The sequence below is a fragment of the Alligator sinensis genome, unplaced genomic scaffold, assembly GCF_000455745.1.
Source record: "Alligator sinensis unplaced genomic scaffold, ASM45574v1 scaffold512_2, whole genome shotgun sequence".
Taxonomy (NCBI): domain Eukaryota; kingdom Metazoa; phylum Chordata; order Crocodylia; family Alligatoridae; genus Alligator; species Alligator sinensis.
Window position 1 is genome coordinate 1,598,869 of NW_005842182.1, and position 15,551 is coordinate 1,614,419.

The following is a 15,551-nucleotide window of genomic DNA, read 5'->3' on the forward strand; positions in this document are numbered from 1 at the left end:
GATGTTACATGTGGTGCTACAAAACATTGCTCTCTGGCAAAGTTGCTGCTGAAAAGAGCTAACAGATTGTAGCAGAATCAATATTTATTTTTCTGCCACAACCTCACTTTTTGTGCTGGGAAAAGGGTGTATTTCTCTACACAAAGGTAAGGCTCATTCATGGCCAAAGGCAGTGCAGTTGAGTAGTTTGTCTTTTGTTCATCTGATGGTCCCATGATCATAGAGAGTTTCTGACACGAGAAGATGGGGTTTCTTTCTGCTTTAGGACTTACGCTTTCCTCCCAATCTTTTTAACCCTGCCAGCCCCCTTATACCAAATATGTACAGCAGCTGCAGTAATACACTTATATAGTACCTTCTGACATGAGGCTGTCCAGGAGGTGTCCGAGGACTGCGGCCTCTTTGATTGACAGCTTGGACCATCAGCCTTCCAGTACAGCTTATTCTGCCCTGTTACAAACATTGGGAGACAATAATAAAGATATTATATGATTAAAATTAACAATTCTAATGCAATAGATTTTTCCAAAACACTAAACAAACATTAATTTAATGTCCGGAGCTTGAAATTCCCTTGCTCTTGCCAATCTTTTTCATTCTCCATCTCATGCAATCTTTTCTTCCACAAAAAGTCAATTCCCAGTAACATTAGTCAAGGTATTGCCTGCCAACAATGTTTTCCTTATATTTTAAGTTTCCAATCCAATTTTAAACATAGTGAAGCAACTTTGGTTACGACCAGGTCTCCATGAAAACATTACAAGGTCCTGTTTGCAAAATACTAGTAATTCTAAAACTAGTAATTCTAGTTTGCTAGTAACAAGTTACTTTGGAAGTTTGAGTCATTCTGAAACTTTTAACTCATTTGAATAACGATGTGGAAAAGATAGAGAGGGTCCAGATGTAGGTGGCAAAAATGATAAAGGTCTTGGAAGACAAGTCTTACAAGGAGAAGTTGAAATAAATTGGCATGTTCAGTTTTCAGAAAAGGCACTTAAGAGGGGACATGACAGCAGTCTTCAGATACTTGAAGGGCTATCATAAAGAAGTGGGAAAACACCTTTTTTCTTGCTGCAGAGAGGAGACAGGGAGGATGTAGACCAAATGGCTTGAAGTTATAGTGAAGCAGGTTTAGACTGGATATCAGGAAAAAACTTCTTCACTGTTAGAACAGTGAGGCAGTAGAATAGACTGCTAAGGGAAATTGTCAAGGGACTCTCCATCACTGGAGGTGTTCAAAAAGAGATTGGACAGCCACTGATCAGGGATGATCTATGTGTAGTTATGCCTAATTTCTACTATAGGTATTTCTCACACTTCTGGTCTTTGCTGGTTGCCACATGGGGCTAGGAGGGGATTTCCCTGCCCTGACCTGCTACATGTGTCAGGGTTTTTTTTATAAGCCTTCTGCAGAGGCATTGGGTATTGACTGCAGCGAAGGCTAGGGACTCTGCCTGGGATGTGCCAATCCTCCTGCTGGGAGTCAAACCCATAGGTTTCTGGCTAGAGCGTCTTGCCTCTCTGTTCAGGGTCAGGCTGATGCCAATATTTGGGTCCAGAAGAAATGTTACCCTATGGTCAGACTGGTATGGACTGTGGTGATTTTTGCCTTCCTCTGTAGTGGGGGGCCACTGTCCTCTTCCTGGGATTTATTGAGGATATTTTAACAACTCTTTCAGCAGTAGGATGTTGGCTACCATGGTCCCTCTGCTTTACCTATGGCAGATTAGGGCATTATACTTGTGCTGTGTCAGGGTTGACTGTGGAATTTGCTAAGAGGTTAGACAATGGATTTGTATAGGATGGTTTGGCTAGGGATGATCCTGCCTCAAGCAGGGGGTCAGACTAAGTAGGGGGTTCTCTATGACTCCAAGTCTCAAAGGCTTGTTTTGTTTTCTTAAGTGCCTGAACTACTCAGCAAAACCTACTTTCAATAGAAATCGGTTTAATCTAAACAAGAAGCAAGTTCCTATCTTTAGAGCTGCAGTGAGGTATAGTCAGAACAAGGCCGTAGAGAGGTATAGTCAGAAGTCAGCAGGTATACAACTTGAAGCTGCAAAACAAATCTATTTTGGAGAAGTAAATTGCTTAGATGGATCTGAACCACAAAGTATGGATCAGAGACTGCTAGATTACAAACCTCTCCTCAGTGAATCAAAATTATGTAGATTATCATAGTGGCCCTTTGAGCTTTGTATCTCCAAAAATTTGGCTATATTTATGAATAGGATCTGGTTTCTGCCCCTGGTACAAATGCAAAACATTGCTGGTGCTGTTAAATTGTATTGAGATCATCTGTCTTCATGCACAGTGAAGGATATACTATTTCTTAAAGTCATCTTCCCTGTTTTAATTCTGAAATATTTACACTTTTGGGTCTAACCTAAGTGTGCCTAAAAACCTGGTATTTTCCATGAACAAAATGGAACATTTTTGCCTAGTTATTTTTTCCCATGGATTCTTTCAAACAAAACAAGTCAAGAGTTTTCAATTCCGGTAAGAGTTCAGTTCCTCTCCCTTCTATTCCTCTTTTTTCCTTACTATTTTCAAACGGGAAAATGGTAAAAAAGGAGAAAAGCAGAACTAAAATAAATCAGCCAAGCAGTAGATTCAAATCAAAACAAATTGAAAATGTTTGTTCAATTTAACTAAATATTCTTTTAAAAAATGAAGGAAACATTTCTGGTGAAAATAACTATTTCCTTCAACAAGCCATTACTTAGAGGGAAAGGAGTTTATACTGCAATTTGAAGTGTTCTTTTTAAAGTTTTATACATAAAACTGATGAAAATAATTTTGAAATGTGTTATACGTTAGGTAATTGTGAAGCATCCATGCTACTTTGGATGATCCTAACGTAGGAAGCCGGGTTGAAGATGATGCACATGTTAATGTAGGTTGAACAACCCTAGAGACTGACATTATCTTTATCTATTAAAAACTACCATGTGAGCAGCAGTAGTGCCATCATCTAGTATACCTCAGTCCTAAACTTTGGTATTCACAGTCATGTCTCTTCTAATATAGGCATCAGAGTTACTAAATATGATGTAATGTGGGCAGCCATTCATTAGGAACTGGCCTGAGTTCACTAACAAAATTTCATACAGGTCACAAATAACTTTCAAAGGGCAATGAACTTCTAGTTACTGCATATTTTGGCAATAATCATAACTGGAGATGTAGAGCTGAAAGTCTCTGTATCCTGTTACCAATCCCCTGACCCATTTAGGTCACAAGACAAATACTAGTGTTAAAATAACTTACTGCCCATGGCCTGCACACTATTTCTTATGTGAAAACCTTTTGAGTTATAGATCATTAAGAACATCTGGAACCTGTAAACCCCTATTTTAGGCACCTTTATACATTAACCATTAGCTGGAAGGTGATGCATTAACTTGTTTCAAACTAAATTTACTGACTTTAGATGCAAGAATGCATCCAGAAAGGGCAATGTGAAGGACTAGAAAGGATCTAGAATGAAAGGCACCAGTAGTAAGAAAAAGAAACTGGACAACTGATGAAACTAGGAGAGGAAGAAAGAGTAAGGCATGATCTTGCGAAGAAAGACCAAGCTGAACTAAGAACTGACAGGGAGTAGTAGAAGGCGGCCTGGGCAGAGGGCGTTACAAAGACATGAAAGCGAGAGAAAAGATAAAGGAGGAAAGCAAAAAACTAGAAGGGAGAAGATAAGGATACATACCTGTGTATACTCAGACTTGCTGGTATTAGTAGGAGGTTAGTCGCCAATGTTTGTAAAGCAGAATTGGAAAGGATAAAACATGCACTGTCAAATTATTAAAGAGTTCACCAAAGGCTGCTTCTGGGTTAAGATGTTATATGCTAGGTTTTACTGTGAACCCAAATTTCTATACAATCCAAATACCTAGGGTCTATATTATGAATGCTGACACAATAGTAACTACTGTCTCTAATGTGTAAAGACTGAATACTTCCCTTCTTCCCTCCAAAGACCAGCTGGGAAGTCCCTTTCCATGTGTAAATTTCGCAGTATTGGTTCTCATCCTGAGCTGGTAAAAAACTGGCAAAGCTCCTTTACTTCAGTGAACAAAATCCATTTATTTCAGCTGGGGATTTGCTTCATTGCTTTTATTTTTCAATGAATTTGACGCTCATGAAAGAAGCTGCTAAGAGCACTGGCAACATTGTTTTACCTGTACTAGTACAATTTTGCCCATCTACCAGAATTCTGATTTAAGATTCTCATTTTAAAGCATCAGTTGTTATTACCTCAGGTAATATTCTATTCCTATTGAGGAGCTGGCAATTTTGCCTAAGTTAGTGGTAGCTTCAAGATATGGACAGACTTCCATTAGCATTTAGGAGAACAAGCCAAACTCATTTCCACTTGATGACTTAACAGGATTGGAATCCAGGTTTTTTGGTGTGAAAAGGCTAGCACATTAATTCACTGCTGTTCTTTGCCTCAGCTGTGCTGTTAAATGCATAGTAGAAATAAGCTAATCATTATGTTTACTTGGGAATTATACTGGAAAAGAGGAATATAAAGGGCAGGGTGAACTGTTCAAATGCTTTTCTGTGTTGTGTAATAAAATATATTTCCAAGTTTGCATCCAGGAGATCCAGAGGAGGATGCTTCTGGTTCTTGTCCAAAAGAAAGAAAGTACAAGCATAGCATTTTCTCATCAGTTCACATAGCCATTTTCTCAACTCCCAGAAGAGGTAATAAAGCAGAAACTATTCACTTTATTAAAAAATTAGCACTAGTAAATGTAATTTGATTGCCATGGAGATAGAACAGATCATTTCTCTGTTATCAAATGGTCTCTTGCTAATAGCAAAATAGATAGATGTTAAAAAAGTCAGTAATATATCAATTTATAAATCTAATCTAGGGATTGATTCCAAACAAACAAACAAACAAACAAAAAAAGCCATGTGAGCCTCAGTCCATGGGAATTTTTCCATTTAGTTCAATGGGTTTTAGATCAAGTCCCAAACACTAAAGCCAAGACATATCAAGACCAACCTTCTATATATGGCAATAGTGTGTTTTCTATTCCAAACAAACGTGTTATGGATTGGCACTATTTATTATTGAAACAGTTCCATATTCATTCAAATCGAAGACAACCCTGAATTTAAGAGACTATCTCCCCAAAATTAGATTCTATATATGGAAAAATGATCAATTTATTATAATTTTCCAGGTATAGAAGCTAATTATCAGAAGTTTGTCTTGAATTCATTCCCTTCCCACTGCTACAGCAGGGAAAACAGGGGCTGGGAGAAGGTCCTGGTGCAAATTAATGTTGGCACCTACAAGCTTAGCTCATCCAGAATTGATGCATGTTACCTTTTTTTTTGGAGAAGTAAACTTTGGAAAGTTTCAGCAGAGATACTCCATAAACACACTTTTAAGCAGCACATTTGTACCTACTTATACGCAGCACATACTGTTCATGATATTAGTGCAAAACCAAAAGGCTAATGATTTATCACACATGCTGGGCCCCAGCATAGTCAACATTGTTTTAAGGCATGGTGACCCGAAAGCCCAGCACTGCTCAGTATGTGTGTGTACTCCAGATACCCACCACAAAGGATCAATGCGTTAATTAACCCCCTACTTGTGACTGGCACTGGGTGTTCTTGTCATGAGCCTTGGGACCCTTCAAAAATATATATGCAGATGAGGCATGGGGCTGTCTGGTCCTGCCCTCTTATGGAGGGCAAGGCCACACCAATGACATGCGATGGGCAGAGAGAAGGGGTGACAGAGCTTCTCATCTACACAGACATTTGATGTTGTTTGCCAGATAGTTAAGACTGATGAAGAAACAGGAATCATTGGATATGGGAAAGAATGGCACTGCTCAACTGTGACAGTAAAAAAGGAAGTCAAAATGTATTTGATGTAGTGGTTCACCATGAAGAGTGGGTGCTGAGGGGAACTGAGTGCAATGGGCACCATAGCTTATTCAGGTGGGCTTCACTAACCTAACCTTGTGGTAAGATCTCAACAGTATATTTCCCCAATATGGGCCATGTATTTTACAGGCATTCTCAGTGTAGGCTCCGTTCAATCAGCTTGATAGTTGGTTTCTATTACTGAGCACATATGACTTTTGGCAGCAGTTTAATGACAGACAATGTATTAATGAGGAGGTTTTCCTGTATGCAAATATAAGATGAGATGCTTTCCCCCCCATGCTGACTGTGGAAAAAATTCCATCTTATAGATGGGTAAATATGGTAGTTATAGTACAATGCTTATTCTATGAAAGATGTTTCCAACTTACAAAGATTATTCAAGGCCTTGAATTATTTGGACAATGTACTATTTATAAAAGGTGAAAATAACATTTATATTTTCTAGTTTTATCCAATATGATTTGAAGTATCAAGATCAAGTTTAGAACTACCATTTGGATATATATTGCAACATGAGGAGGTATGACAGCTAAAGAGCAATGCAAAAATGGAAGAGTTATGCTAAGTAGCCTAGCAACATGCATAACAGAGCACAACACTCCTGTTTGGATTAAGTTATGTCTTAATGATAGAATTTGTTATTTTGTAGCACAAGCCTATTTGTGATTCTGGTCTTGGCAAGGTTTTTGTGCTACAGAACATAATCCATTATTTCACTAAGTTATTTCTTCATGGGATGTCATGAACAGAATTATACAAGCATTTCCTTTAGTTTTCAGTAGGAAAAGTGGATTGACTTCCAGTGTGCATAGTTTGTTACTCTGTAAGCAGAATGTCCACTGTGTTACTGCAATAGGTTTCTATTATATACCATACCTCCTGCCTATTAGCTACTGCATATATAAAGAACAAACCTTCCCACAAGCCAATAATATGTTATCTGTTTCGGAAAAACATATAGTGAATACCACAAGATCTTTTTCTACACATCATGCTTCCCAGTTATTGACCTGCAATATAATGGTTTGTTTTTATGAAATGATGTTTTGGCTTTAATGTTATTTTTAGCCCTGATTAAAAAACTGTTACTTATGTTGAACAGTACTGCAGGCTTTCATAGTCCCATTACTATCAGTCAGACTATGTCAAGAAGCGGTATCAGCGGAAGTATCACCAAGAGCTCAGATGTACTGGGTTATTTATGTTGGGAACCAGGCCTATCTTGCCCTGTACAATATCAACACAATGCACCCTTAGTGAACACATGGAGATGGTGCCAGCTAAAAGCAAAGAAATGACAAATGAAAAATAAACACAGATACTGTATCCATTTAACAGCATTTTTTCCTAAGTTTGGAGATAGAGTGGTCCCACCCTACTGAAGTTTCAGTTTTTCATCCTTTGAGTTCATCTTTAATTATGTAGCATAACTGACAGATGAGCTGGTTCTTAAAAAAACTGTGTGCAAAGGCAAGCTTGTTTTACAGCTGAAACCATTTACCTGTGGGTTGGCAGCCATGACAGTGTAATTCCCATCATCATCCAGGGTGGAGGCGACAGTGTGGAGAGAGCAGGTCCCATCAGGTTCTCTTTGAATTCTGTAGTGATCACTTCTCTTAGAGATTTGCTTCCCATCTTTGAACCAGTAAATCTGTAACAGAAAACAAAGTGCAGGTGATAAAAGTTGAGTGGTTATAGTCAGAATTTCTCAAGTAACAGAGCCACTAGCACGACTGTTTGAGCACTTGTGGTGCTCAGGTGAGGTCCCAGAGGACTGGAAAAGGGCCAGTGTGGTCCCTATTTTCAAGAAGGGGAGGAAGGAGGATCTGGGTAACTATATACCAATTAGTCTCACCTCTATCCTTGGGAAAACCCTTGAAAAAATTATCAAGGATCACATTTGTAGGAGTCTAGCGGGTAATATAATGCTGAAGGGCAACCAGCATGAGTTCATAGCAGGTAGATCTTGCCTGACTAACCTTGTTTCTTTCTATGACCAGGTCACTAAATGCTTAGATGCAGGAGTCGAGGTAGACGTCATCTACTTGGACTTTAAGAAGGCCTTTGACACGGTATCCCACCCTATTCTCATAAACAAATTGAACGGCTGTGCCATAGACAATTACACAGTCATGCGGGTGGCAAATTGGCTTAAGGGTCGTATCCAGAGAGTGGTGGTGGATGGGTCAGTATCAACCTGGACAGAGCTGAGCAGTGGGGTCCCCCAAGGCTCAGTCCTTGGGCCGGTGCTGTTCAATGTCTTCATCGGCGGCCTGGATGAAGGCGTGGAAAGCACTCCGTTCAAGTTTGCAGATGACACCAAACTATGGGGTGAAGTAAACACACTGATGGGAAGAAACTGAATCCAGGCAGACCTGGACAGGTTAGAGAAGTGGGCAGAGAACAATAGTATGCCGTTGGACAAGGACAAGTACAAGTACAAGATGCTGCACCTAGGGAGAGGGAATCACCAGCACACCTATAGGCTGGAGGATGACCTTCTCAGCAGCACAGTGGCAGAAAGAGATCTCAGACCCATTGTCGACTCAAAGATGAATATGAGTCGTCAATGTGATGAAATAATTAGCAGAGCTAACTGCACTTTGTCATGTATTAGTAGGTGCATCACAAACAGGTCCAGGGAGGTGATGCTTCCCCTCTATGTGGTACTGGTCAGGCCACAGCTGGAGTACTGCATCCAGTTCTGGGCACCGCAATTCAAGAGTGATGTTGACAACCTTAAGAGGGTTCAAAGGAGGGCCACTCGTATGGTTAGAGGCCTGCAGGGAAGGCCCTACGAGGAAAGGCTAAGGGACCTGGACCTTTTCAGCCTCCGCAAGAGAATACTGAAGGGGAATCTTGTGGCAGTATACAAATTCACTTTGGGGGGTGGAGGGGGAGCAGGGAATAGGAGACGCTCTGTTTACCAGTGTACCCCTTGGAATAGCCAGGTACAATGGCCACAAGCTGATAAGAGAGTAGATTTAGGTTGGACATCAGAAAGAACTTCTTCAGGGTAATGGTTGCCAGAATCTGGAACGGGCTTCCAAGAAAGGTGGTGCTCTCCCCTAGCTTGGGGGTCTTTAAGAAGAGACTGGACAAGCCCCTGGCTGGGGTCACATGACCCCAGCACTTTTTCCTGCCATGGGCAGGTGGTTGGATTCAATGATACCTTGTGGTCCCTTCTAACCCTAGCATCTATGAATCTAACAAGTCTCAACTGTTGAAAACCTTGTTGGTACATATTAAAATAAAACCACTTTTGTTTCACCGCTAAAAAGAGTGCTGAATCTTGTAACAAAAGAAATGCTGCAGTGTTGCAGCCTGTCTAAGAGAAAGGCCAGAAGACAACATTTACAGAAGAAATTGAATATAAGAATTATATTAACTTTCCAAATGCAAGTGAGAACTGAACAGTCAAAGAAATCAACAACAAATTTATCCATAATGAAAAGTTCCAGATCAAATGAGGTTTTTAATTTACTTAAATCTGAAGAAGTTAAGAATTTTTAATAGATCCATTTTTTATTCTAGAAAACAAAAACCCAAAACAATAATTATAGGATAATTAATAATAAGTTGGATAATATGTTTTCCTAGATGTCCACTATGCAATAGGACCAAACAACTAGAAAGAGCCACTGTACTTACGCATTCATATTCACTAGTTCAAGATGTAAAATGACTTTCCCTTAATTTTTACTTGTTGAAGAACATGTTGAATCATATTAAAGGGATACAGATTAGCATAAGTAATATGTAGTTACTAACAGGCATTATTAAAATGACATAGGCTTCCACAAAAATATTTAAAAAACTACAGAATGTGAAAGAAAATACCACAATTTCAACTCAATGTATAGAAGTTTAAATAGTTATATGCTAACTATAGAAAGTTTCCCAGAATGGTTAACTTGTCTGACAAGTAGGGGTCCCTTCTGCTGCCTCAGCTGAATTAAAAAAACAGATGGAACCAGAACAAAAAAACCCTTACAGTAATGCATATTCTTTTAGACATTTTATAAAACGAGTTTACAGTAGGCTCCAGCACAAGAGGGAGAAATGGAGATTTAAGCTAAGTCTTTATTTTTATTTATTTTGAATCGGTATAACATTTTCTGAATTGCCTAAGATGCAGTGAGAGTAATGGGACACAGGTGCTTAAGTCATCTAAGTGCTCTTAAAAATTTCACTGTAGATGGCTACATTTGGGCATATATTTAAGAACCCAAGTACATGACATACAGTTCACAATGAAGTCGGTGAATGCTCTACAATTTTGAAACAAAGATCTTTATTTAGCAGCTTAAATATGAGCTTAATAGCACAACTTCATGGCATGCTTTTTCAATAAATGTTCTAGTAACTCTTACAAAATGATATACAACTGCATTTCTAAATGAAATCAGGCTTCCCATCCTCATGAGCAATGTATGATGTTACATTTAGTAGACATGTCATTCATGACGTGTGCAGTAGATTCCAAAGAGAAGCTCATTCCACAATCCATCCTTTATGACCTCAATTGAACTAACAGCAACCAATTAGAGGTTTGTGTTAGTGCTGCATTTGCGTTAGCATTACAATTATAATGTAAAATGTATACATGCACCCACACACTTTATAGCAATTTTATGCTATAGCAATCACTGATTTTTACTAGAGTAAGTTCTTTCCTTTGGAACCAGCTGGAGCACAAATCTTCATTTACAGTAAAGACAAAGGACACGAGTGGAAGTCTATTTATGCCTTTAAGTGCTCTTGATGCCCCACTCATTAAGAAAAACTGGACACTCCAGAAACTAACTCTTCTTGCTTCAAGTTCCCCTGAATAGTGAGTTGCAACATCATCTGCCAGCCAGGAAAGGAGTGAAGCCTGGTAATGGAGGGGAATTTCTCCCTCTAATCTCTATTTAACTTATCAGTCATTCTCCATTTTCTTTCTGTGACCAACAGGCTTTTGGTATCACCTGGATGATGCCTCAAAATCCTGCCATAGCTTGCCCAATAGTATCCCTTGAATGAAGTTCCATCAAGCCAGAAAAAGGCATTGAGTGAAACACTATTAGCTGGGATAGCTAAAATCATTTATGTGCATACCTTACATAGGAGTGAATCAGGAAGGCTACGTGGACCAAAAACCGGTGTAGGGAGCTCTGGAGAAAGGAGCTACACTGTATGATCTATGCTATCGAATTTACTGGTTGTAAAAGTACACAAATGAAATGTAGCCCCACGTTTGCGAAGATGGTGTCAATTTGGATTTAGTCAGAACTTTGTGATAAAACCTACCTATAAAAGATGATTTATGTTCAGAGCCAAACCTCAGATGAACTCCCCGCTTTATTGTTCCTTTCCCAGTCTTGGCAAACAGGTCTTATTTCCATTTAAATAATGTTTGCAATTTGATATTAGAAAAAAAGTAGATCTCTGACTAAAAATCCCTTAACAGTGTTATCATTGCCTAAGAGATGAAAAGAAAAGGCTAGATTTACTTTCTACTAGGGCTGTCCGAAGCTTTAGTCACTGATTCGATTCAGTGGAGATTTGGCCCAATTCAGTGGCCGAATCTCCAAATCAAATCAGGAGACCCTTTAATTTCTCTGAATCGAATTGGAAACCTCCTAATCGATTTGGAGAGATTCAGAAAGATTTGACGATTTGGACTTAGACACAGCTTTAAATGTTTTTTCTACAAACCTCAAGGTACCAGGCAGCTCATGAATACTGAGATGGTGAGACAGATGGCGCATCCCACAGGAGCACGGGGTGGTCCCCAGTGTGCTCAGCAGTGGATCTGGAAGTGGACCAGAAGCACTTCCAATCCACTTCCAGGTCTGCCAGGGAGCACACGGGGCCCCCCCCGCATCTCCCTGGCTCAGGAACTGGTGCCTCCTGGGTTGGGGGGGCACCCAGGGTCCCCCTGCGGCCAGCTGCCAAGTTGGGGGGGGGGGCAAGGGGGCCCCCTGCGTGCTTGGCGGAGAACCTGGAAGTGGACCAGAGCTACTTCCGGTCCACTTCCAGGTTCTTTGCTGAGCACACAGTGCAGGCCCTGCACTCCTGTGGGATGCTCCATCTGCCCCACCACTGCAGCGTTCATGAGCTGTGCCTGGTACCTCAAGGTATGTAGGAAAAACATTTAAAGCTATGTCTATGGCCGAATTGCTGATTCTCTGAATCAGCATCGAATCTACAGATTCGGATTTGGTCGAATTGAATTGGGGACAGTGATCTGAATCAACAAATCGAGTAACTGTCCCTGATTCAGTCTGAATTCAAATTAAATATGGCCCATTTCGCACACCCCTACTTACTACATGTGGAGTGAAAATATTAAAACAATAAATTAAGAAGGATATACTTCTGGAAGTACAACACAAGGTGAAACTGTTTTCTCTAGTCACATAGCCAATGGGACTATTAGCATAAGTAAAGCAAAGAGTATTTTCCAGAATTTAATTTCTAAAATGAGAATGTAAGTCATTTACTAAAGAATGTGTGTCAGGAAGATTTCCAACAAAAGTTCAGTGACAAAGCAGAACAAAGTTCCAGTTAGATTACATTCTTCCAGGTTCTCTATAAATGCCAACATTTCAAAGCTCTGAATTCATTCATTTGAAGAGTGAATTAAGGACATAGTTTTAAAATTTCACTGAAATATGGTGGGTTGTGAGAAAGTTTTGCAGGGACTGAATGGAAATTTCCTTTAAAAATTGTTACCATGTATGGTACTTATACAGACGGGCATTACATGTCACTTTAATGATTTCATTTCCTCTATAGCTTGTTATACTTGTTTTCCATTTTGTCTGTCAGCAGACAAAGAAAATTTATGGTGTTAACAAAAGATTCGGTAATGTCTTTTCATTTGCTGACAGTGCTTTTAGTGGAAACACAAAAAGATATTTGATCATTTATAAACATATGCTAATGATTTTTAGTAAAAACCTAGTTAAAAAAATGTGTTTCAACTTGTGTGCTTTACGTGTTCATAATATTATTTGACAGCTGTTGCATTAAGTGGTAATTATGTTAGAACCCACATCTCTTTTTAGAGAATCAGGAGCCTTGCCAGGGGTTATTACATATAGACAATATTAACCATACCTGGTATCTGAATGTGACAAATCAGTTGCTTACTACTCATTTCCACGAAGTAGAAAAATATTCCCTTCTGTACATTGACGTTTATCTATTGGCACTATCGATGTTTCCATAGGAAAAACTGACCACTGTTGTGGTAAGGAAATCTTTTAATCATCCTATATTATATTTGGACCTTGTAAATTTTCTAATAGATTTTCAGAAAATAATATGAGATGATAATTAAATTGAACACATGATAGAAGTAGAGACATTTGGGTCTAGTATCACAGTTTCAGTCATTTAATCATTGTAAGTGAGATTTACTCCTATTGGTCTCACTTAACCTGAGGTGACTTTTTATTGGTACAGAATCATTGCAACTGTACAGACAAATATCCTGTAAAAAGCATTCAACCACACTTCTGCTCATACACATAACTTTCCACTTCAAGCAGGAAACAATCCTGACATGATACGATGTATGATGAAAGCAGGTTTAGATTTTAAAAGTTATATCTATAACAACATTTGCACATCAGTGTGCAATTTGCATGGTGTGTTCCAAAAAACCCCCCAAAAGAATCAAACAATAGCCTTTCTTAGAAAGATCCCTTGTAACGAATACCAGATTTTAGGTATAGTCCAGTCCTTCCCGAATCTGTTCTTTGGCACAGTTACTCAGGGTATTTGGGAAGGAGAAGCTTCATGTTTAATGAAGAATTCCCAGTCTTTCATTTGTCAAAGAATTTAATTTATTCAGGGGCAGCATTTCCAGGATCAGAAAATGACAGCGTAAGGATTCCTCTCAACCATAAGGTATTTCAAAATTGCCACCCTGGCGTGCCCAGGCAGATCAGGGAAGAAAATCTTTTCATTATTCCAATGATTCAAACACAGTGGAAGTTTTTCCACTCCAGGCAATTGGGCACATCATAAACAACACATCTCCAAGTAAATGTAATAAAAGGTCATAACCTCTGAGAACAGATTAATTTCTAATTGACATATTTTAACATAGTGGAGAAATAGGGCAATCAGAGCACATTCACAGCAAATAAAACTAATGCACAGCATTGTGTTTTCAGGAAACAACTAATGAAAAGCTCTCAAAACAGAGAAATGACCAGAGTTGACCAGACTTCACTGTGGCACATTTACAGTGGGTCACCTAACATCCGACTCAAGCCTTGAGCAAGAAACACACCACTCCATCACAGTACCCTAATAACAGGACACTAACTTGGTTGGAAAACTCTTCTATCATGACTCGGGATATTTTCTTCCTTATGCAGGACTCATCACAGTCAACAGGAATTGGATCAGGGCCTAACAGCCAAATCCTATTTCACTTTTACCTGCTTAAGGGATGCTTATGTAGCTGTGCAACTGTGATTTTTGGCACACATGCCTGGATTTGATTTCTATGTATGGTAGAATCAGATTTCGCCATGTGCATACCTGTTAGAATTTAAATGAAAGAGGACCGTTTTAGCCTGATAGTCTAATGGTTAAGACACCTGTCTAGGGAGTCGGAAACGCAAGTTGTAGGCCAACTCACCCTGTTTTTAGCAAAGTATGCTAGCTACCAGACCACAGGCTATGCATTGCCCAGAGCAGTTGCCAGCCCTGCTCTTGTAGGTAGTCCTCTGCACCCTGTAGTCAATATTTATTGGACAAAATGGATTTGCAGCAGTGAGAAAGTTTCTGTGCTGTCAAGAGCAGCACCTCAGGGACCCTTCTTTCCAGACAACATCTTCTAAATGGCATTTTTACAGTACTGGTGGGCGATTCCAGGATGTACCTTTCTGATGGTTAGAAAATGATATTTAGAGATTTGGTTTTAGGAATTAACTTGTTGGTAGAGTAAATATTGCATTAGAAAAATGGTCCGGGGAACAGCAAGGGTTAATTGGTTTCTAAATGTCTGTTTGTGACAAAGTTTCATGTCCTCAGCCTTTGAGATGGACAGTGTCTGGAGCTAACAGACAAGTAGGCACATACATCATAGGAAATTGAAAACATGAGAGCAATAGATAAGAAAGATAAGGGACCCTGCAAGATTGGCATTAGGTCACAGTGACCAACTGCAAAGGCCCTGGGATTTCTGGTTCTGGTTTCATAGTAGCTAGGGTCAGGAGGGACCTGAACAGATCATCTAGCCTGACCGCCTGACCCCTGCCACAGGCAGGAATGAATGCTGGGTTCACAAGACCCCAGACAGGTGATCGTCCAACCTCCTCTTGAATTTGCCCAAGGTAGGGGCGAGGACCACTTCCCTGGGAAGTTGGTTCCAGATTTTGGCCACCCTAACTGTAAAATATTGCCTTCTGATCTCCAACCTAAACCTATTCTCCATCAGCTTATTGCCATTGTTCCTTGTCACCCCAGGTGGTGCTGGGGAGAAAAGAGCTCTGCCTATTTGCTGTTGATCTCCCCTGATGAGCTTGTAGGTGTCATGACCCAAAGGGTATGATTTTGTGTGTGCTTCGGCACTGCAGAATTATTTCCCGCCACAAGGAGCTTTCTTTGCACGGTGCAATTCTCAG

At 39.7% G+C, this 15,551-nt stretch overlaps 1 protein-coding gene across 6 annotated transcripts in view; it reads right to left on the reverse strand.

The window, feature by feature from the left end:
• PALLD (palladin, cytoskeletal associated protein) overlaps window positions 1-15,551 on the reverse strand; it is a 355,143-nt gene that overhangs the window by 16,386 nt on the left and 323,206 nt on the right. For all 6 annotated transcript variants that reach the window (XM_025207131.1, XM_025207130.1, XM_025207129.1 and 3 more), the window contains 2 exons: window positions 7,421-7,570; window positions 356-450 (listed from right to left, as the gene is read on the reverse strand). In XM_025207131.1, coding sequence (XP_025062916.1) covers window positions 356-450; window positions 7,421-7,570 — 245 coding nt within the window. The remainder of the gene's footprint in view (window positions 1-355; window positions 451-7,420; window positions 7,571-15,551) is intronic.